Source organism: Chanodichthys erythropterus, chromosome 24 (assembly GCF_024489055.1).
Source record: "Chanodichthys erythropterus isolate Z2021 chromosome 24, ASM2448905v1, whole genome shotgun sequence".
In the NCBI taxonomy this organism is placed as follows: Eukaryota; Metazoa; Chordata; class Actinopteri; order Cypriniformes; family Xenocyprididae; genus Chanodichthys; species Chanodichthys erythropterus.
In genome coordinates this window covers 16788075-16812370 of record NC_090244.1, presented here as the reverse complement: position 1 = coordinate 16812370, position 24296 = coordinate 16788075, and the positions used below count along the sequence as shown (strand labels likewise).

The following is a 24296-nucleotide window of genomic DNA, read 5'->3' as shown; positions in this document are numbered from 1 at the left end:
CTTTACGTCTATGGAACATTTTTAATGCACAAAGGGAGATTATTATTAGTTATTTACACTAAGAAAATGGTTCTTGTAAAGAACGGTTCAGTGAAAGATTCTTTGGGGAACCCATAATGGTTGTTCTGTGGCGTGCACGGTGAAAACTTGGTAGTCTTCATGGGGTTTGTGGAGAAAATTGACTTGTTTGTTCATTAGCTACTTTGGTTTTAAAGCTTAATTTGCTCAATTAGTAAGAACATAGTTTAATTTATGGTAATAACTGGCTAATGAGTTATTAAAATCTGTCTGAAACTGTAAAATGTTTTGAGAATAACACAAGCTTGGAAGGCGAATCAGTTCAAAATAGGCCTCTATTAAAGAGTTAGACAAAATAAAAACAAAATAACGACTTTATTCAACAATATCTAGTGATGGGCGATTTCAAAACACTGCTTCATGAAGCTTTACGAATCTTTTGTTTTGAATCAGTGGTTCGGAACGCGTATCAAACTGCCAAAGTCACGTGATTTCAGTAAATGAGGCTTAGTTATGTCATAAGTGTTTGAAATTTCAATGGTTCATGATATGCAATCTGAACCACTGATTCGAAACAAATGATTCGTAAAGCTTCGAAGCTTCATGTTTTTAAATCGCCCATCACTAGATATTGATGAATAAAGTCATTTTTTTTTGTTTTTTTTTTGGCGCACAAAAAGTATTCTCGTCGCTTCATAACATTAAGGTTGAACCCATAGACTGTAAAAAAAGATGGACGACGCGACGTCGCTTCCTTCCATTGTAATGAACTGAAGCCAAAATGGCCGACCGAATGGGCGCTGACATGTTACGCAATACGTCAAAAAAAAAAAAGTTTGGAACCTGGGCATGCGCAGAAGGAACTCAGTGGAGCCGGAGGCGGAGTCGCGATATCAAACTTCCACCCAGACGACTGCGTCATCATTCATGTATTTTAAATAGACTATAAAAATTATATACAATTTAAAATTCTACCTATAAAATAATAGGCTATTCTATTTCTAGAGCAATAATACTTTTAAAACAGAAAATTCAGTAGATAAACTCAATATAATATGCCACTAGAAACAACTCTAAATCGTCAGAAACGGTCCTGCCATTTTAAATCAAGTTCAACTAACGTTACAGGAGATCGATTGCTGTAATTAGAGTAAGCTATCATTAGTTTTGTCCTGCTAATTATTATTTTATACCCATAAAAATAATAAGTAACTGCCAGATAACGATCACCTGCTTTTTCCCGACATTGTTAACATTAGGTGTGTTATCTTAACTAATAACATTTATTAATTAGCTTATAACACCCATATTTAATGTTACAGAAAAAGGTTCAGTGATCCGTCAGATCCTGTAGGTCGGTTAGTACAGTTTACTGCTGAACAACTCATTTTGTTGGTGTTAAATAACAAAGAAATCGAAAATTAACAGTTAGTTAATACATCTTCAATCTCCCCTCGAAGCTCCGACAGTCCTCAGACAAGCTGAGCTGTCAATCAAGTTCGAATCATGACGACACGCCCCGTTTTTATAGCATCAAATTGCTAGCTAAAATCTAAATCATCACAAAAACGAACAATTGAATGTATATCAGTGTGATAACAACTACCTTAAATGACCAAAACCATCTTTCAGAAAGTTTTATTTGAAGCAGAATTTATTTTTAAGTTTTCACTGAAGTCTCATTCGACTGCATTGAGAGGGCGGGGTTTATGACCTGTACTGCATCCAGCCTCCAGGGGGCGATCAAAGAGCCCGTGGCTTCACTTTTCAGAACGTATGAGACACACCCGGTTGAACCACTGTAGTCACATGACCTGTTTTAAATATGTCTTTAGTAGCTTTCTGGGTATTGAAAGTGTTCATTATCTTGCTGTCAATGGAGGCCTCACTGAGCCAACTGATTTCATCAAAAATATCTTAATTTGTGTTTCAAAGATGAACGAAAGTCTTACAGGTGTGGAACGACATGAGGGTGAGTAATTAATGACAGAATTTTCATTTTGGGGTGAACTAACCCTTTAAATGAAACATAAAACATTCAAATGTAACCGACAACAAAAAAAAGTATGCTAAATGTGATGGTTCATGGCAGAAACAGTGGCAATGGTCTCTTATCCATAAATAATATAACTTTTCATGCATTTTACTTTTGTAAAAAACAATTTCAGTATTTTACAGTAAAAGTGTACATAAATATAATATAAATGTTTTGTCCTTAAATTGTACAACAACAATATTCAATATTCTATACTCTCAACAATAGGAAAATTACATGTATTTTAAAATATAATATAGGGGAGACCGGGGATGGTTGTAACATTTTTGATGTTTCTGTCTGTATCTTGGAGTTCTCTTAAGCCAGTACGTTCAAAATGTGATTAAAACTAGTCACAAGTATCAGCTATTGAATGACATAGCTGTTATCTTTGCTGCACTAACTGAAAATGCGTTGTTTAGTTTCAAACACGGGGAGTGAAATGTTACAATTAAATATCCCATAGTCCGGGTTAGTTGTAACAGACCCTGGGGTGAGATGTAACATTATGAAATAAGGATTTAAAAAAAAAACAGTTTTGAAAGCTTTTTATTCAACTCAGACTTTTTAACATAATTGGTGTGTGCGTGTGTGTAACACAAATGAATAAAATTAGTAAATGCTCATTTTACATCCTTTAGTTTGTCTTTCTCTTCCAAGACCTAGGCAAGGGGTGCCAATCCTGAAGGACCACCATCCTGCAGAATTCAGCAACAACCCCAATTAAACTCACCTGAACCAGCTAATCAAGGTCTAGTAGGCATGCTAGAAACTTCCAGTCAGGTATGATGAGGCATGTTGAAGCTAAAATTTGCAGGACAGTGTCTCTCCAGGACCGAGTTTGAAAACCCCTGAACTAGGCATACTGAAATAATAATAAAAGAAAGCATAAATACAACTAAAAATGTACTTGGGGTAGGCAGTTAACATACTTCATTGATGTTACAACTAACCCAGAGTCTTGTAGCCAAATCTACACAGACACAATATAAACATAATTTAACTTTGATGAGTTTAACTACAAAGCAGGAATTGCCATAACAAAAATAAATGAAGTAAAAAAAAAAGTTTCTTTCCTACATCAAAATTAGTTTTTTTTTTCTCCTCTAAAATCTGCTGTGTTTGCCACAGGGCTCTACTTTCCCTCATGTGGATTAAGGACTAAACCGAGCATGTGTGAAGTGAATCAGGTGATTTGTAACTTGTTCCTGATTGGAGAAATTAGAAGTGTTAAAGGGTTAGTTCACCCAAAAATGAAAATTCTGTCATTAATTACTCACCCTCATGTCGTTCCACACCTGTAAGTCTTTCGTTCATCTTCAGAACACAAATTAGGAAATTTTTGATGAAATTCGATGGCTCAGTGAGGCCTGCATTACCAGCAAGATAATTAACACTTTCAGATGCCCAGAAAGCTACTAAAAACATATTTAAAACAGTTGTGACTAGAGTGGTTAAACCTAAATATTATAAAGCAACAAGACTTTTTGTGCACCAAAAAAACAAAATAACAACTTTTCAACAATATCTACTGATGGTCGATTTCTAAACACTGCTTCATGAAGCTTCGAAGCTTTACGAATCTTTTGTTTCGAATCAGTACTTCAGAGCGCATATCAAACTGCCAAAATCACGTGAACTACTGAAATTTCAAAAAACACTTATGACATAACAAAGCCTTGTTTACTGAAATCACGTGACTTTGGCTCTCTGAACTACTGATTCTAAACAAAAGCTTTGAAGCTTCATGAAGCATCGTTTTGAAATCGTCCATCACTAGATATTGTTGAAAAGTCGTTATTTTGTTTTTTGGCACAAAAAGTATTTTCGTTGCTTTATAATATTAAGGTTAAACCACTGTAGTCACATGAACTGTTTTAAATATGTCTTTAGTAGTTTTCTGGGCATTGAATGTGTTAATTATCTTGCTGGCAATAGAAACTGAGTTTCACAACAGCCTTGCTGCACCAAACCATCTTTTAGGAAAACATGAATTTTATTATTTCTACAGGCCTACACTTATTCTGTATAGGAAGCCTAGACAAAAAAAACTTTATTATAACAGTAAGAGTTTATTATTATTATTATTATTATTATTATTAAATCAGCAGATTAAACACTAGTCTATCACTGCCACACTCATAATGTGCCAACATTGATATTCCCTGACTAAAACAAAGATCTCATGTTGACAGTCTACTGCCATCTACTGCACAATGCATGCATCACACTAGTCAATAGACAGCGCATTTCCTTGATTCCCTGGAGATTAATGTTAATGTTAATGTTAACAGAATATGAATCTAAAATGCTATAGCAAAAATATGTTTTTTGGTTAACTGTAAGCTTTAAAGGTGCCCTAGAACTTTTTTTTTAAAGAGTAATATAAGTCTAAGGTTTCCCCTGAATGTGTCTGTGAAGTTTCAGCTCAAAATACCCCATAGATTTTTTTTAATTCTTTTTTTTAACTGCCTATTTTGGGGCATCATTAGAAATGAGCCAATTCAGGGTGTGTGGCCCTTTAAATGCTCGTGCTCCACGCCCCAAGAGCTCGCGCTTGCCTTAAACAACATAAAAAAAGTTCAAACAGCTAATATAACCCTCAAAATGGATCTTTACAAAGTGTTCGTCATGCAGCACGTCTAATCGCGTAAGTACAGTGTTTATTTTTTTTATTTTTACATTGATTCTGAATGAGTTTGATAGTGCTCCATGGCTAGCGGCTAATGCTACACTGTTGGAGAGATTTATAAAGAATGAAGTTGTGTTTATGAATTATACAGACTGCAAGTGTTTAATAATGAAAATAGCGACGGCTCTTGTCTCTGTGAATACAGTAAGAAAAGATGGTAACTTTAACCACATTTAACAGTACATTAGCAACATGCTAACAAAACATTTAGAAAGACAATTTACAAATATCACTAAAAATATCATGATATCATGGATCATGTCAGTTATTATTGCTCCATCTGTCATTTTTCGCTGTTATTCTTGCTTGCTTACCTAGTCTGATGGTTCAGCTGTGCACAGATCCAGACGTTCTGCCCTTGTCTAATGCCTTTCATAATGTTGGGAACATGAGCTGGCATATGCAAATATTGGGGGCGTACATATTAATGATCCCGACTGTTACGTAACAGTTGGTATTATGTTGAGATTCGCCTGTTCTTCAGAGGTCTTTTAAACAAATGAGATTAGCTACATTATAATTAATTTTATTTATATTAACCAAACATGAATTTTGCAGAAAGTATTTTGTAAACTATGGCATAAAAAAGACAATTGTTGTGCTCTTTGAACCAATCCAGCTACATTATAAGCAAAAGCACAAAGAAACAGCTAGCCTGTTCTTCAGTACTTAAATAAACATCAGCATTCTATCGTTTTGATTCCAGTACAGCAATTCACTTGTGTCTCTCACATTGCACTCTAGTTTGTGATTGTTTGCACTTGTACCCTACTGAGTGGGCAAACATGGCACTTCATGTCACAAGCTGTTCACACCGGCTCTGACCAGAATAGATGCTAACTGTGATATCTCTGTATACATAAACATCAAGTTTTCACCAGTTTATATATGGATGCATGAAAATTGTTTCCTAAAACTGTCACATTCCATGCAGGCGATGGTAAACAAGTGTTGGAAACATCTCCCATTAGAAATGTCAACACATTAGTTTCAGTTCACCTTGCCAATGACGTTTCAACTTCCGCATTCTATTGCCTGCGGCTGCATCTGTCTCTTACATCCTTTTGTTTTTCTTTTTTCATCTGTCCCACAACAGACGAAATTTGCATGTGCTCAGACTAAGTAAAGGCAAATTGTGTTCCAGAGAAATACACACTAAGGAAATGAAATATTGCAAATAATGTTTTAAGTTTATGCTAACATGCAATCTATATCCTTTATTCATTAATTCATGTATTCATTATATTTTAATGAGCATTTTGGGGCTTGATTTTATTTAAAGTCCCCCTGTAGTCAATCATTTTATGCCTTAAAACTCATCTTTGATCACCAAAATGACCTACATCATGCGTGACCTTTCCAACATGATTACGTCATGCGTGGTGAATTGAAGAGCTAGTGCAAGATGAGCATTTGTGGTTAAAAAGTATATACATTTTTAATTTATTTATTTTTTTTAGAAAATGAACGATCATTTCACTAGACAAGACCCTTATTTGCACTGAAACTGCAATTTGGACCCCATTATACCCCACTGAAGTTTACTATATGAAGAAAAATCCTGGAATTTCTTTTCGACTGAAGAAAGAAAGACATAAACATCTTGGATGACATGGGAGTGAGTAAATTATCAGGAAATTGTAATTTTGAAGTGAACTAATCTTTTAATATAATGCTAAAGCACGTTTACATGATTGGTTACAAGGTAGTTTGTGATGTAAGAAACAACAGTGATTTCAAACCGTGATTTTGAAAACTGTCATTAGATCACTGCAGTTTTAAAGAGAAAATACTCAGCAATTGTGTCGACTTATGAATTTGCACACAGTTTGTCTTGAAGCATATTAAAAACACCATAGATATAAAGAACATTAAAAACTTGATTTTCTTTTCACCACAGGGGGACTTAATCTGATCAATTTAATGTCTGTTTTCAGTAATATTCGAACATATGCGATAAAAAAAAAAAAATATCTAGATGATATTGATCAATGAACAAGTACCAGTTCAGTGATGCTGATGGAGCCTGTGATGTCTGATGATGCCTCTGGTGCTCTTCCAGCATATTATTCCTGATGCTAATTGAAACAGTAATGTGTCATTTGCATATCATTGGCACTCTCAGAGTATGAACACGTCCTTCAGACAAGGTTGAGCAACAGGAAGCATGTTCGCTATATTTTTGTAAATGACTCACAACAACCAAAAACATAGTTTGTCAAAATAATAATACTTAATTATTTATTAAATGAATGAATAAATTAATAAATGACTAAATAAATAATACAATGACTGCAAGGCAAATGTGTATTTCCCAAATGGGAATTTCCCAAAATTCTTTTTCACATATTTCTATATGCTTTATGCACAGGCCATACAGATTTAAATATAGCTTTTTAGATCATTTCAGCCTATAATAATTATAGAAATAGCCTTGAATATATATTTAGACCTCACTAAAATTTAGACTTAGAAATATTAGATTTAAGATTTAAAATTTGCTGTCTTAAAAACACTGGTAATTACACCAGGAAATGGAAGTACAAGAAAAAATTGTAAAGCACAAAGAACAGTTTATTTCAAACCACATATTGTCGCATCAGTCAAGTTTTGTTTTAGAAGATTGAGCTCACATCTACTGACTTTCTCATTGAAAATGAGAAAACAAAATGATTCAAGGATTTACATGTGTCGTGTCATTTTACAACTTAATTTAAAAAAGAAATTGAAATATTGGTTATGTCCTGAGATTTGAGCCAAATATTCAATCACTCAGATTTCATTTTTTTTTTAAATACTACTTTAAAACAAAGATATTTTATGATAGAGAAAATCACAAAACAAGACAACACAAATATCATCAAAAGAGTGAAAATAACATCTATACAGTGGTACTCAATCCAGGACATTCTGAAAGACTGTGTTCGTAAATGAGGGGCTCCTCTATTCCTCATGACAAACTCAATCCAGAAGACAGCACGATCAAGAGGTTTCATTGGCTGGTCGTGGTGTAGTCTGGACAGTCTCTGCATGTTCTCCCTGTAAGATGAGTTATGCAAAACCTCCTTTAATGCCTCTAGAAACACATTCCTGTCCAGAGTTGCAAAATCTACAATTTTTGCTGTTCCCTTTGCTTGCATCCTGGAGAGATTGTCAGGTTGGTCAAAAGATAAAGGAAGGCCTACAATAGGCACCCCATGGTAGATGGCTTCCTGAACTCCATTGGTGCCTCCATGTGCCACAAACACTTTAGTTTGAGGATGTCCAAGCAGGTCATTCTGAGGGAGCCAGTCCACAATCAGTGTGTTATTACCAAGGTTGGCAGGTCGTGGTCCTGTGTGTCTCCAGATAACCTTTTGAGGCAGTTGAGCAAAAGCTGCAGCAATCTCATCATTGTTTTCACTCAGAAGCTGACCAAAAACAGTTCCTAAAGTCATGATGATGACCCCATGCTCTCCTGAGCTCTGCACAAACTCCTCAAGGTCATCTGGAAGTGGCTTAGCTGGTTTGCACTGGAAGCCGCCCATGTAGACAACATTTGGCATTGTGGGTCGTGGAAACTCAAACGTGAAGTCGTTTCTCATGAGCCAGATGTCGGCATTCTGGAGGAGGGAGAAGAAATCAACATCAGGGCCAAAATATTTCTGGGTGAACTCTTGGTAATGAGAAACGAGGTATTTGGAATGTTTGTAAAGAACCATTATATATGTCATCACATTCATGACTCTCTGACTGAATGTCATCTTGTCGGTCATCTGTAACCCTGGAACAGGTATATATGAGAGAGGAGATGGAGCTACAACAAAATGGGCCTCTCCGTACACGGTACAGCGGACATTAAACACAAGAGGGAGGCCAAGATGGTGTGCCAGTAACACTCCACCTCCGAAAACTGGATCCGTCAGAACAATGTCATATGCAGCATCTTTCAGTGAATTCATCAAGGTCTCATTTTCAAACATTGTAGCTGTCATATTGCAAATTTGCTGATGAATTCTTGAAAACATTCTATAAGATTCATCAGCAACTGCCATTTCATTCCAAAATGATCGTCCTTGTCTCTGCATTTTCAGTAATTGAGGGAGAAACCTCTCAGTGAAGTCATTGTCCAATTCACCAGTGTCCACAGTAATGGAAGTGTAGAGAGGAGACTTTTCCTCAATGTACCAGCTAAAAGACCCTCGGACCACAGTGATATTGTGACCTTTTGAATGTAACTCCACAATAAGGACCTTCATATTTATCCAATGACTTCCATCCGCAGGGACGACCAGAACTTTACCTTTACCAAGATCTTGAAAGAGCAGATAACAGGATGAACAATCCAAGAAGGCTGAAGTGATGCATCTTCATTGATTACTTTTGATAAGAAGGAATATAACAATTAAAAGAGAACATAAGAACATTTCACAAATACAATGATAAATACCTATTATTGTCCTGAAATAATCTGTAAGGTAGTAGGACAGAAGATCAAGATTTGAAGTGAACTAATCTTTTAATATAATGCTAAAGCCTGCCGGCACATTGACATGATTGGTTACAAGGTAGTTTGTGATGTAAGAAACAACAGTGATTTCAAACCATGATTTTGAAACTGTCATTAGATCACTGCAGTTTTAAAGAGAAAATACTCAGCAATTGTGTCGACTTATGAATTTGCACACAGTTTGTCTTGAAGCATATTAAAAACACCATAGATATAAACAACATTAAAAATTTGATTTTCATTTCACCACAGGGGGACTTTAATCTGATCAACTTAATGTCTGTTTTCAGTAATATTCGAACATATGTGATAAAAAAAATATCTAGATGATATTGGTCAATGAACAATGAAAAGAACAAAGTACCAGTTCAGTGATGCTGATGTAGACTGTGATGTCTGATGATGCCTCTGGTGCTCTTCCAGCATATTATTCCTGATGCTAATTGCAGACCTGTCAACATTTTGACCTCAAAGTACGCTGGTACGATTTGTCATTCTATACTACGCAAAAACGTCTCAGGTTACAGATGTAACCCTGGTTCCCTGAGTAGGGAATGAGATGCTGCGTGGAAATGCATTGGGAACCTTCTGCGTGATGTCGTCACTGAAGCACTCATGTATCTAACCAATCGTGTAGCGAGACGTCAGAGACGGGAGACGTCACGGACCAGGAAACTATAAAGCATACCCGGATGCAGAGAACGCTAGCTTCTGGAAAAGTCTGAAGCAAGCACTCCCAAGTATGCAGGGGGTACGGCAGGAGACGCAGCGTCTCGTTCCCTACTCAGGGAACCAGGGTTACATCTGTAATCTGAGACGTTCCGTTTCGTGGGAACTGTCGACGCTGTGTGGAAACGCATTGGGAACGCTATCCCAACTGTGCCGTAGCTTCAAATAGCAGAGGACCCCGGAGTGGAGCCAACATCAAGGGTATAAACCCTGATAAATGTGTGCTGGCATGACCATCCAGCTGCATCACAGATACCATTAATGGATATTCCAGACATCAGAGCCTTTGATGCCGCCATACCCCTAGTGAAATGGACACAAACAGCCAATGGAGAGGGCTGTCCGGCCGATTCATATGCAATTGAGATGGCCACTTGCTCATCTTCCGCTTAGATGCTGGGCCCCCTTTCTTAGGGGACCCATAACAGACAAACAATTGGTCTGATTTTCGCCACAGGGCAGCTCTGTGGGCATAAGCATCCAAAGCCCTCAACGGGCAGAGCAGATTCAGTTTTTCCTGATCCGAAGACTCAAAGGGAGGAGGATAGAAGGCCTGAAGTACAATGGGACCTGGGACATTGGTGGGGACCCTGGCACATAGCCAGGTCTAGCGTGAAGGAATGCTTTCACCATCCCGCTGTCGTGTTGTCCATATGGACATGACCCGAGCACGAATGCATCGCCGCGTGACTTCGATCATGCAAAAAGGATTTCCCCCCGGGGAAAACCTCTTGGTCCTGAGCCACCACTGTAAGGGTCTCATGTGCAGAAGGCCAATAGTAATCACACTGGACGCAGCTGCCATCAGACCCAACAGTCTCTGAAACTGTTTTACAGTGAGAGTGGTTCGAAGGGAGCCTCAGCTAACCCTTGTAATACCACAACCAGGTCCCAGGCCGGCCTCAACCTCAGTGTGCCACGGAGGAAGCGAGTAAAGAGGGGGTCTCGACACACCGAGAAGCCACCCTCAAGAGAAGCATGAAAGGCTGAGATAGCCGCGACATAGACCTTCAAGGTTGAAGGCGATAGGCCCTCAGAGAAGTTTTCTTGGAGAAATCTTAACACAAAGCTGATAGGAGAGTGGACAGGGTCCATATTATTCTGTCTGCTCCAAGCAGAAAATAAATTCCATTTATAGGAATAAAGCTTCCTCGTGGCGGGAACTCTGGAGTTAAGGATGGTCTCCACAACCTCAGTTGGAAGACCAGCATCTATGAACCTGGCCCCCTCAGAGGCCAGGCCCATAGCTTCCACAGTTCTGGCCGGAAATGCATTATCGAGCCACCCGCTTGCGACAGGAGGTCCTGTCTAAGGGGAAGCTCCATTGGGGAGCCGTCTAGTAAGGACACTAGGTCCGAGAACCATATTCTGGTTGGCCAGAAGAGGGCTACCAGTATTAGGCTGACCCCTTCCCGGCATACTTTCTCCAGAACTCCCGGGAGCAAGGTGATCGGGGGAAATGCGTACAGACGTAGCCTCGGCCACGTCTGTACCATGGCATCCAGACCCAGGGGTGCTTTTGGGGGGAGTCTCCACTCCCCGGGCCTCGGCCCCTGCCTCGACAGGGCGTCTGCTCCCTTTATACCCCAGGATGCAAGCTGCCTTCAGAGAGAGCAGCTTCCCTAGGGACCATAGGAGGATCCAACGGGCCAAGTAGTAAAGTTGGCGAGACCGCAGACCCCCCTGATGGTTTATATATGAGATCACCGCTGTCCGTGCGGACCAACACGTGATGGTCTCTCAGGTCTGGGAGAAAGTGTTTTATGTGCCAGGAGAGTTGATGGACCTCCCATAGACCCTGAGCTGAGCGACCACTCATGATCACCCCCAAGCCCATGAGGGAAGCATCTGTCGTAAGCATTACACGACGACCAGAAGTCCCCAGCACGGGTCCCAGGGACAGGAACCAGGGATCTTTCCACATGGCCAGAGCATGAAGGCATCGCCGCGTGACTTTGATCATGTGAAAAGGATTTCCCCTGGTCCTGAGCCACAACTGTAAGGGTCTCGTGCAGAAGGCCAAAAGGTATGATGTTGGATGCAGCTGCCATCAGACCCAACAGTTTCTGGAACTGTTTTACAGTGAGTGACTGGCCTAACTTCACCCCTTTCACGGCTGCGAGAATGGAACTCACACGAGCAGGAGACAAATGTGCCTGCATCGTGGTGGAGTCCCAAACTACACCTAGAAAAGTGGTAGTCTGAGCCGGAACTAGCACACTCTTTTTGACATTGAGCCTCAGCCCAAGCCTTTTCATGTGGGACAGAATAGCATCTCGATGCTGAACTACTAGTTGCTCTGATTGAGCTAGAATCACTTTCTATGTAATACCATGCCATGTAATACTATGATGCCCTGAAGTCTCAGCGGAGCCAGTACTGCATCCATGCACTTTGTGAATGTGCGGGGTGATAATGACAGGCCGAAAGGAAGAACCCTGTATTGGTAAGCTTTGCCCCTGAAAGCAAACCTGAGGAACTTCCTGTGAGAAGGATGGATGGACACCTGAAAGTACACCTCTCTCAGGTCTATCGCCACAAACCAGTCCTCGGACCTGATCTGTGGGATAATCTGTTTAAGTGTAAGCATCTTGAATTTGAGCTTTCATATTGAGCGATTTAACACATGTAAATCTATGATAGGACAAATCCTTCTTTGGAACAATGAAGTAGCGGCTGTAGAAGCCTGACAGCTTGCTGGGAGGAGGAACCCTTTCTATAGCTCCTTTTCGCGCGAGTGTCATAACCTCTTGTTCCATAACCAGAGACTGCTCGGGGTCACCACTATGGGAAAGACCCCATTGAATCTTGGCGGGCGAGAACCTGTAACCCTTTTCTATTATGAGCAGCACCCATTTTGATTTTGGAGACCGCTGTGCCCTGACGCACACTGGGTGGCAGGGTTAGCATATGCATACAGCCTATCAATAAAAAGAGACTTCCACTCCTGCCGTCTGTGACTGAATTCTCAAGCGAGGACAGTACTGCAGTCATGGTAGGACTTCTGACACCTTAAGGTAAACGGGTATAAAATGCACAAGTAATGTTGAACAACAAATCTAAATAAAATTGAAATCGCTGATTATGAAAATGTTGTGATATGTGACTGAGTGACAAGCGCGAGTCTGGAGAAACAGGCGTTTATTTATTTATTCTCAGTGTTGAGAAACATATATTGCCTACATGTGTTGCGTTATTGTGTTAATACTAACTAAAGTAACTAATTATGTTACATAGCCTACTTATCTTATCTTATGCGCACACAGAGGGGTAAAATGAAAATTGCCGTGTTTGGTTTAAAATTTGTTCTTGCTTGTGTTATTTATTTTTTTTTTTTTGTCAGAAAAGATTTTTACCTATCCACCCGTGTTTTTAAGATTCGGTAAATGACGGACGCTTTAGTTAACACAACCCCTCGTTATATGACTAACTTCTTGATATTCTTGAATACTCGATGCGTTTGCTCTTATTGGTCCTTTCTATTCATTGTCAACTGTTTTCTATAAATATGTTTGTATTGGCTAACCTTTTATTCAGCGAATGTTTGTCTTCATATAAATATATAAATTTATATAAATCTGTTTATAATTCAAAGACAGCATGCTACAAATAGAAACCCTTTTTTCTGTAGGATTTAGTATCATATTTGGATATTGGAATAATAAATTAAGTATTTTAAATGAACCGCATGTAAACTCAATGTTTACTATTTTCTAAGGGTTTCTTAATTGTAGACTAGTTTTCATTACAAAACCTGTATGAACGACTCAACTGTCAGATTAGTTTATGTAAATATAGCCTTCTTGAAATCGCAAACAAAAAATTTTGTCCATATTAAATATGTGAATGTGATTCACTTGTGGTTTGTATAAGCACACATTATGCAATGCAAGATTAATCATGAATTAAAAAATGCTTTTGAGCAGGTTAAGTAAAATTTTTAATTGTGTCAAATAAAAAAAAACTTTAAAAGTCAAAATTAGATTAAAGAAGATGGGTTTGTGTGCTTTGTGTATTGTATTAGCAAAAATGTAAAAAATTACCCCCCCCCCCTCGAAAAAAATTTCCAAGGTTGGCAGGTCTGTAATTGAAACAGCAATGTGTCATTTGCACTCTCAGAGTATGAACACGTCCTTCAGACAAGGTTGAGCAACAGGAAGCATGTTCGCTATATTTTTTTAAATGACTCACAACAACCAAAAAGATATTTTGACAAAATAAAAATACTTAATTATTTATTAAATGAATGAATAAATTAATAGATGACTAAATAAATAATACAATGACTGCAAGGCAAATGTGTTTTTCCCAAATGGTAATTTCCCAAAATTCTTTTTACATATTTCTATATGCTTTTTGCACAGGCCATACAGATTTAAATATTGCTTTTTAGATCATTTCAGCCTATAATAATTATAGAAATAGCCTTGAATATATATTTAGTCCTCATTAAAATTTAGACTTAGAAATATTAGATTTAAGATTTAAAATTTGCTGTCTTAAAAACACTGGTAATTACACCAGGAAATTGAAGTACAAGAAAAAATTGCAAAGCACAAAGAACAGTTTATTTCAAACCACATATTGTCGCATCAGTCAAGTTTTGTTTTAGAAGATTGGATTTTAAGGATTTATATATGTGTCGTGTCATTTTACAACTTTCCAAAAAAAAAAAATTATTGAGACATTTAATTTGAAAAAGAAATTGAAATATTGGTTATGTCCTGAGATTTGAGCCAAATATTCAATCACTCAGATTTCATTTTCTTTTTAAATAATACTTTAAAACAAAGATATTTTATGATAGAAAAAATCACAAAACAAGACAACACAAATATCATCAAAAGAGTGAAAATAACATCTATACAGTGGTACTCAATCCAGGACATTCTGAAAGACTGTGCTCGCAAATGAGGGGCTCCTCTATTCCTCATGACAAACTCAATCCAGAAGACAGCACGATCAAGAGGTTTCATTGGCTGGTCGTGGTGCAGTCTGGACAGTCTCTGCATGTTCTCCCTGTAAGATGAGTTATGCAAAACCTCCTTTAATGCCTCTAGAAACACATTCCTGTCCAGAGTTGCAAAATCTACAATTTTTGCTGTTCCCTTTGCTTGCATCCTGGAGAGATTGTCAGGTTGGTCAAAAGCTAAAGGAAGGCCTACAATAGGCACCCCATGGTAGATGGCTTCCTGAACTCCATTGGTGCCTCCATGTGCCACAAACACTTTAGTTTGAGGATGTCCAAGCAGGTCATTCTGAGGGAGCCAGTCCACAATCAGTGTGTTATTACCAAGGTTGGCAGGTCGTGGTCCTGTGTGTTTCCAGATAACCTTTTGAGGCAGTTGAGCAAAAGCTGCAGCAATCTCATCATTGTTTTCACTCAGAAGCTGACCAAAAACAGTTCCTAAAGTCATGATGATGACCCCATGCTCTCCTGAGCTCTGCACAAACTCCTCAAGGTCATCTGGAAGTGGCTTAGCTGGTTTGCACTGGAAGCCGCCCATGTAGACAACATTTGGCATTGTGGGTCGTGGAAACTCAAACGTGAAGTCGTTTCTCATGAGCCAGATGTCGGCATTCTGGAGGAGGGATAAGAAATCAACATCGGGGCCAAAATATTTCTGGGTGAACTCTTGGTAAGGAGAAACGAGGTATTTGGAATGTTTGTAAAGAACCATTATATATGTCATCACATTCATGACTCTCTGACTGAATGTCATCTTGTCGGTCATCTGTAACCCTGGAACAGGTATATATGAGAGAGGAGATGGAGCTATGTCAAAATGGGCTTCTCCGTACATGGTCCAGCGGACATTAAACACAAGAGGGAGGCCAAGACGGTGTGCCAGTAACACTCCACCTCCGAAAACTGGATCGGTCAGAACAATGTCATATGCAGCATCTTTCAGTGAATTCATCAAGGTCTCATTTTCAAACATTGTAGCTGTCATATTGCAAATTTGCTGATGAATTCTTGAAAACGTCCTATAATATTCATCCACAAGTGCCATTTTATTCCAAAATGATCGTCCTTGTCTCTGCATTTTCAGTAATTGAGGGAGAAACCTCTCAGTGAAGTCATTGTCAAATTCACCAGTGTCCACAGTAATGGAAGTGTAGAGAGGAGACTTTTCCTCAATGTACCAGCTAAAAGACCCTCGGACCACAGTGATATTGTGACCCTTTGAATGTAACTCCACAATAAGGACCTTCATATTTATCCAATGACTTCCATCCGCAGGAACGACCAGAACTTTACCAGCATAAGATCTTGAAAGAGCAGATAACAGGATGAACAATCCAAGAAGGCTGAAGTGATGCATCTTCATTGATTACTTTTGATAAGAAGGAATATAACAATTAAAAGAGAACATAAGAACATTTCACAAATACAATGATAAATACCTATTATTGTCCTGAAATAATCTGTAAGGTAGTAGGACAGAAGATATAAAGTCATACAGATTTGGAACGACATGAGGGTTATTAAATGATGAAACAAATTTAATTTTGAGGTGAACTAATCCTTTAAAACAATCAAAAAAGTCTCATACTGCTTCAACAAGGTTTTAAGTGTTACAAAAATGCTGTTAGAAACAATAATGACAGATTTGTTGGCATCATGGAAGAGGGTCAAAAAATCATGAACTCATGTCTGCATTCTGGAAGAGAGAGAAGAAATCAACATCGGCTGGAACTGAACATTGAGTCTTTAATATTACATTCGATATTTGGCATTGTGGGTCGTGGAAACTCAAACGTAAAGTCGTTTCTCATGAGCCAGATATCTGCATCCTGAAGAAGGGATTTGTAATTGATTTTTGATCCAAAGTGTTTATGGCAGACGGAATGGTAATGTGAGAAGATAAACCTCATTTTGTGATAAAGCGAAAACATGTATCCCATTATGTTCTGCACACGTTGATCAAACGTCATTTTATATGAACGAAATTTTTCGTAATGTGCCTCTACATGCATCATACAATGAATATTTAGCACAAAAGGGAGGACAAGACGACGGGCCAGGAATCTCCCAACCCCAAAAGCCGGATCTGTCAGAACCAGGTCATACTTTGCAGTATGGAGTGTATCTTTATTTCTTTATTTTCAAATATTTTCCCCATTTTGGGAAAGTTGGGAATGCCAATAGTTCTAGGAAGTAGGAACTATGAAAAGGTTCCTCCGTTGTGAAAACGAGTCTCTAAGCATGTTGTGACCTCGTGAATGTAATTCCTCAATCAGGACTTTCATGTTCACCCAGCGACTTCCATCCAGTGGAAATACTAACACTTTACCTCCTAACACTTGACATAATATGCTCAAGAATACTAACAAAGTGACAGGGAGGAAATACATAAAATACTTTCAAATAATAGACTTGCGTCAAACGCCCTAAGTAGACTCGATCAGCAGAGTTCTGGTTGCGCTCTGTCCGAGGGGCCCTCTACTTCGTTTCCTTAGCAATCCTATTTGAAACAACTATCCACACACAAAAGGTAGGCCTTTTCCCTTAGCCACCTAAATTCAACACTAGAGTTCGCTCGTGCCCTACATGTTGGGCGCCAAAATGTGCCGCGTCACCCCCTGGGTGGTTTCTGCCGCGACCATGTAACACGATCTTGTCACGAGCCACTTCCTCTATTCATATTACTCAACTCCTGTAAAAGGTTTACCTTTATAGATTCAGGAGGAGTCAGGTAGGCATATAATATTTTCTTCTTAGATTATATTATCTCAGGGTCTACTTCTGATCACTACCGTTCCTCCTAGGCCTACGGTTCAGATATCAACCAAGCCTACCTGGGTGGGGTGGGTTAGCCTCCCGTTCAGTGCACCACAGCTGGTGCTTCGCCCTCAGAGGACAGCTATGCCTGCTAATGCACTCCCACGGCCCACTCTGTTGCGACTGGTTGGCAACCTTGACTGACTTTGTAAAGTCCATCAGGATATCTTTATAAAAATCTATCTTTTTCAGACAGTCAACTTCTGATACCCCAAATGGATTCTCACTCTACGACAATAAACAGACTGAGACAATACTATCAGAGTTTGAGGGCAGTCCTCATTCTCATTTTATTATTTCTTGCAAAGGCAAAAGCTAAATACACCACTTTATGCCAGCTAAGCTGGAAGTTCCATGGGCCAGATAAATAATTACATTTTTAAAGCTTACCCTCTTCTCTATTCAGTATATGTTCTTCTCTAAGAAAATCAGGCGTCTTCTTTGATCTTCTGAGGGTTGTGGTCTGGCGAAGACTTCCTCTTGCTGCTTGCTTGTATGCTCTTCCTTTCTTCAGCAAAATTACACAACTACTACTACTACTACTACTACTATTCCAACTACTCAGAGAGCTGTAAAGGCCCCTGTATTTATATTCTCTTTTGACACACTTTTCATTTACGCACATGTGGTTTCTACTTGCGTCAAGGTTACTTGTCTATTCCTTTTTTTCAATTGCGTCAATGCATTTCCTATATGCGTCAATGGCTTAAGCAATACACACATTTTTTTATTATACATTTTTATTACATTCTATTGCCTGCAGCTGCATCTGTCTCTTACATTCTTCTCTTTTTTCATTTGTCCCACAACAGATGAAATTTGCATGTGCTCAGACTAAGTAAAGGCAAATTGTGTTCCAGAGAAATACACACTAAGGAAATGAAATCTTGCAAATAATGTTTTAAGCTTACGCTTACATGCAATCTATATCCTTTATTCATTCTTTCATGTATTCATTATATTTTAATGGGCATTTTGGGGCTTGATTTCATTTAAAGTCCCCCTTTAGTCAATAATTTTATGCCTTAAAACTCATCTTTGATCACCAAAATGACCTACGTCACGTGTGACCTTTCCAACATGATTACGTCATGCATGGCGAATTGCAGAGCTAGTGCAAGATGAGCATTTGTGGTTAAAAAGTATATACATTTTTATTTTATTTTATTTGTTTAGAAAATGAATGATCATTTCACTAGACAAGACCCTTATTTCTCGTCTGGGATCATAAAGAGCCCTTTAAAGCTGCAATTTGGACCCCATTATACCCCACTGAAGTTTACTATATGAAGAAAAATCCTGGAATTTCTTTTCGACTGAGGAAAGAAAGACATAAACATCTTGGATGACATGGGAGTGAGTAAATTACATTTTAATTTTGAAGTGAACTAATCTTTTAATATAATGCTAAAGCCTGCCGGCACGTTGACATGATTGGTTACAAGGTAGTTTGTGATGTAAGAAACAACAGTGATTTCAAACCGTGATTTTGAAACTGTCATTAGATCACTGCAGTTTTAAAGAGAAAATACTCAGCAATTGTGTCGACTTATGAATTTGCACAGTTTGTCTTGAAGCATATTAAAAACACCATAGATATAAACAACATTAAAAATTTGATTTTCATTTCACCACAGGGGACTTTAATCTGATCAACTTAATGATGCTAATTGCAGACCTGCCAACATTTTGACCTCAAAGTACGCTGGTACGATTTGTCATTCTATACTACGCAAAAACGTCTCGGGTTACAGATGTAACGTCTCGGTTACAAAGGTAACCCTCGTTCCCTGAAGGAGGGAACGGAGACGTACGTCGGACAGACCGACGAATAGGAATCTCGCCAGAGAAGCCAATCTACTTCGAGTGTAACTAAACGAGCCAATGCACATTGGCATGCAATCATCTGCATCAGCTGCTCACCTCGCAGCGCGGGTATATAATGAGCAGCAGGTGCGTTGCATCTTCAGGTTTTCGCTGAGGAGCCGAACCAAGCAGGCGGCAGCACAGCAGGACAACAACTGTGGCGACGGGACGTACGTCTCCGTTCCCTCCTTCAGGGAACGAGGGTTACCTTTGTAACCGAGACGTTCCCATTCAGTCGGTCACGTTCGACGTACGTCGGACAGACCGACGAATAGGAATCCCTACCAAAGCGCCACAGGAGCTGCCCTCCTCTAGCGCTCTGTTGTAAGCCACCTGAACCCCCTTGCCTGCGGACGGTGGGACAGGGCTAACACACAGAGAGGGTCGATCACTGTTGTTCCAAAACCCATTCAGTGAGACTATTGGATAACGCTGGGAAAGCGTAACCTTCGTTTGAAGGAACGCTGCGGAAGCCACATCCTTCCCCGAAGGAGTTATGTGGAGAAGTACATATGGACTAACCCTGTAGGGGAGAACTGGGGTGACTCCAACTCGATAGAGATGGGTTCTCCCAGAGGGAAAGACACGGGCTTCGTTTAAGAGCAGCCGTGGAAAAAGCCATATGGGATCCCCGTAGGGTCACACATATGGAACCCAGCCTAAATCCGGTTCTCAAGGATACAACGGAGTATAGGCCTGGCGCCAGACGCTCCGCCACGTCGGCTGCCGAAGGGTAACCGGAGGACTCAACAGGGTCTGCCCGTAGGGACTCTCTGGAGAATAGAACGCGCATGTAGCGCAGCAAGCCGACACTAAGCCGGGGCCTCTCCATGCCTCTGACCTGAGGCGAGAACACGGGAGGAGACCGGCTCGACACGAAGGCTATAGTATCTAGCGAACGTGTTAGGTGTCGCCCAGCCCGCAGCTCTACAAATGTCTGTTAGCGAGGCGCCACGAGTCAGCGCCCAGGAGGATGCCACACCTCTCGTGGAGTGAGCATGCAACCTGAGCGGGCAGGGCACGCCCTGAGCTTGGTAAGCCAGGGCGATGGCATCCACTATCCAGTGGGCCATCCTCTGCTTGGAGACAGCCTTTCCCTTCTGCTGGCCTCCGTAACAGACAAAGAGCTGGTCTGAGGTCCTGAAGCTTCGAGTTTCTGTCTATGTACAGTCGCAAGGCGCGAACTGGACAGAGCAAAGCCAGGGCTGGGTCTGCCTCCTCCGAGGGCAGCGCTTGCAGGCTCACTACCTGGTCCCTGAAGGGAGTGGTAGGAACCTTGGGCACATAGCCAGGACGGGGTCTTAGTACCACATGGCTATCACCCGGCCCGAACTCTAGGCACAATTCGTCGACCGAAAATGACTGCAGGTCCCCTACCCTCTTGACGGAGGCCAATGCCACCAGCAGCAAAGTCTTCATAGACAGAATCTTTAAGTCTGCTGACAGCAAAGGCTCAAAGGGAGCAATCTGAAGTGCTCTGAGCACCAGAGTAAGGTCCCAAGAGGGTATGGAGGGGGGACGAGGAGGATTTAACCGTCTCGCCCCCCTAAGGAACCTGACGACCAGGTCGTGCTGACCAACAGATTTGCCATCTATGTGGTCGTGGTAAGCTGAGATAGCAGCAGAATGGACTTTGAGGGTGGAGGGGGACAGCCTACGCTCCAACCCCTGCTGCAAGAAGGAAAGCACGACACCGATCGAGCATCTTCGGGGGTCTTCCCGGCGAGAAGAGCACCACTCGACGAACAGGTTCCACTTCGAGGCGTAAGCACGTCTCGTAGACAGTGCGCGAGCCGAAGTGATGGTGTTAAGTACCTCGGGGGGTAAGTCACCTAGAACCTCCGCGTCCCGTCCAGGGACCAGACATGGAGTTTCCAGAGGTCTGGACGCGGGTGCCAAAGAGTGCCCCGTCTCTGAGAAAGAAGGTCGTTCCTCAGAGGAATGGGCCAGGGAGGTGCTGTCGCGAGGAGTGAGAGTTCTGGGAACCAGGTCCGGTTGGGCCAGTAAGGCGCAATCAGCAAGACCTGCTCCTCGTCCTCCCTGACTTTGCACAGAGTCTGTGCAAGTAGGCTCACTGGGGGAAACGCATATTTGCGCAGGCCCCGGGGCCAGCTGTGTGCCAGTGCGTCTGTCCCGAGTGTTCCCCCGGTCAGAGAGTAAAACAACTGGCAGTGGGAGGTTTCTGGTGAGGCAAACAGGTCTACCTGAGCCTCTCCGAACTCTCTCCAGATCAGCTGAACCACCTGGGGGTGGAGTCGCCATTCTCCTGGCAGCGCAGCTCGTGATAGCTCGTCGGCCACACGGTTGAGCACACCGGGGACATGAATGGCGCGAAGCGACCTCAGAAACTTCCGACTCCACAGGAGGAGATGGCGGGCGAGTTGCGACATGCGACGAGAGCGTAGACCACCTTGATGGTTGATGTACGCAACGGTCGCAGTGTTGTCCGTACGGACCAGTACATGCTTGCCCCGTAGCAGGCCTTTGAGGCGGCTCAGAGCAAGGCGTACTGCCAGCAACTCGAGGCAGTTGATGTGCCAATGCAGATGGGGTCCCGTCCAAACCCCTGACACTGCATGCCCGTTGTACGTGGCACCCCAGCCGGTGGCAGAAGCATCTGTGAACACCACAGCATGCCGGGACACCTGTTCTAAGGGCACTCCTGCCCGAAGAAACAAGGGGTCCGACCACGGACTGAAGGTTCAGCGGCACTCCTGAGTGATTGACACCCGGAACGTGCCGCGCTGCCACGCCCATCTCGGGACTCGGCCGTGAAGCCAGTGCTGAAGCGGTCTCATATGAAGCAGACCGAGCGGTGTTACAGCCGCAGCAGCCGCCATATGCCCCAGGAGCCTCTGAAAGAACTTCAGTGGGACCGCTGTCCTGCCGTTGAATGTATTCAGGCAGTTCAACACTGACCGAGCATGTTCCTCTGTGAATCCAACTCCATACCGAGAAAAGAGATCCTCTGCACCGGGGCGAGTTTGCTCTTTTCCCAGTTGACCTGAAGCCCAATGAAGTAGGGACTGTAGAACCCTGACCTCATATCGGCTGGAGGGACTGGCTCTATCGCATCCTTCGCCAGTAGGACTGCGATCTCCGCACGCAAGACAGGGGCATCGACATCTTTCACTACAGTGAAGTGGACACCCCTGAACCTGGGGGGACGCCGGGCGAACTGAATCGCATAGCCGAGCCTGATGGTCCGAATGAGCCAGCGGGACGGACTGGTGAGCGCTAACCAGGCCCCCAGAGACCGTACCAGCGGGACCAGAGGAACCACAGGCGCACCCGCAGCGGGGCAGCGAGGTGGAACGCAGGGACGCGGCCCGGGGGGCTCTCTCTGCGAGGCGGCCCGACGCGGCGTCACAGTGTGCTGTGCAACACTTACCTGCTTCCACGGGTGGACAGAGGGAGCAGTCGAGGCTTTGACTGCCTGCTGCTCGCTGCTGTCCGCTGGCGAGAGAAGAGGGGGATGAGAGTGGTGAGGTTGTTGCCCTCCCACTGCTCTCCGAGCCCTCTTCGGACCCGGAGATAGAGGAAACTGCTCTTTTATTGAGAATTTGGGTACCGCTGGCTGTTGGGCCAGCGGCGGAACAAAAACAGAAGGAAACAAAAGATTCTCCACCCGGCCCTCCTCCGGGGGAAGGAGCGGTGCGGTCACCACCTCCTGTAGAGCAGTCCTCTCCTTCTCCGGGTCGCCCGTCCTAGGGCCGCTTGGTGGAGCAGCAGCTGACCGCCTCGGCAGGATATGACTGATGGCCTCAGACTGTTGGGCAAAGATCTCGACCGCGTCGCCGAAGAGGCCGGTCTGGGACACGGGGGAATTAAGAAACCTGACCTTGTCGGTATCCCTCATGTCCGCGAGACACAGCCAGAGATGGCGCTCCTGGACCACAAGTGTGGACATCGCATGACCCACTGACCGCGCCGTAACGTTCGTCGCACGAAGCGCGAGGTCCGTCGCGGCACGAAGTTCCTGAAGAACTTGTGGGTCATGACCACCCTCGTGCAGATCCCTCAGTGCCTTGGCCTGATGGACCTGCAACAACGCCATAGCGTGTAGGGCAGAGGCAGCTTCCCCACAGGCCTGGTAAGCCTTGCCGGTAAGATCCGACGAGTGCTTACAGGCCCGGGAAGGGAGAGACGGCTCCCCCCGCCAGGTGGAGTTAGGGCACAGTTGCATAGCAACGGCCCGTTCCACAGGGGGTATGCGCGTATAACCCTTCGCTGCCCCGCCGTCAAGGGTGGTGAGGGAGGAGGACCCTCCGACACGGTTTCGGACAGTAAAAGGTGCCGTCCACGTGCCAGTGAGGTCTTCATGCACCTCCGGGAAGAAAGGCACTGGGGTGGGGGGCTGAGAACCAGCCCTTGCCACCCCGAGATACCAATCGTCCAACCTCGAGGGTTCGGGACACGGTGGAGGATTCCACACGAGCCCGACCCTGTTGGCGGCCCGGGAAAGCATAGCCATCATTTCCGGGTCTGAATCGGGCACAGTTGTCACTCCCGAGGGAGGCAGCTGCGCCGAATCGTCATCCGCGGAAGTATCAGGTTCACCCTCCGATGCAGCGATCGACATCCGGTCATCCTGGGGAGCTCCGAAGGATACGGATGGTACACACCTCTGGTGTGGTCCACCGCGCTCCCCCGGCAGCTCTACTGGCTGCGGAGTGCAGGA

At 42.6% G+C, this 24296-nt stretch overlaps 2 protein-coding genes across 5 annotated transcripts; both read right to left on the bottom strand.

Moving 5' to 3' along the window:
• Positions 1-6777: 6777 nt before the first annotated feature.
• Positions 6778-14498, bottom strand: LOC137015248 (UDP-glucuronosyltransferase 2A3-like). Of its 3 annotated transcripts, none has more exons than XM_067380079.1 (2): positions 8444-14498; positions 6778-8347 (listed from the first exon to the last, which is right to left on the bottom strand). In XM_067380079.1, the coding sequence occupies exons 1-2, from the start codon at positions 8981-8983 to the stop codon at positions 7514-7516; spliced, it is 1374 nt and encodes a 457-aa protein (XP_067236180.1). In that variant the 5' UTR covers positions 8984-14498; the 3' UTR covers positions 6778-7513. The 3 variants fall into 3 exon arrangements, with proteins under 3 accessions (XP_067236180.1, XP_067236181.1, XP_067236179.1); XM_067380080.1 differs by having other exon boundaries at positions 8462-14498; XM_067380078.1 differs by having other exon boundaries at positions 6779-9104; positions 9599-14498.
• Positions 14499-14635: 137 nt separating this feature from the next.
• On the bottom strand, positions 14636-18479 carry LOC137015247 (UDP-glucuronosyltransferase 2C1-like). 2 transcript variants are annotated; one of them, XM_067380076.1, is made up of 2 exons: positions 18140-18479; positions 14636-16301 (listed from the first exon to the last, which is right to left on the bottom strand). In XM_067380076.1, the coding sequence occupies exon 2, from the start codon at positions 16293-16295 to the stop codon at positions 14712-14714; it is 1584 nt and encodes a 527-aa protein (XP_067236177.1). In that variant the 5' UTR covers positions 16296-16301; positions 18140-18479; the 3' UTR covers positions 14636-14711. The 2 variants fall into 2 exon arrangements, with proteins under 2 accessions (XP_067236177.1, XP_067236178.1); XM_067380077.1 differs by lacking the exon at positions 18140-18479 and adding an exon at positions 17212-18133 and having other exon boundaries at positions 14636-16175.
• Between the last annotated feature and the right edge of the window lie 5817 nt (positions 18480-24296).

What these genes read in the sequence shown, in the direction of transcription:
- LOC137015248 (XM_067380078.1), bottom strand. Translation starts at nt 8,983, where the DNA reads ATGAAGGTCCTTATTGTGGAGTTACATTCAAAAGGTCACAATATCACT.
- LOC137015247 (XM_067380076.1), bottom strand. Translation starts at nt 16,295, where the DNA reads ATGAAGATGCATCACTTCAGCCTTCTTGGATTGTTCATCCTGTTATCT.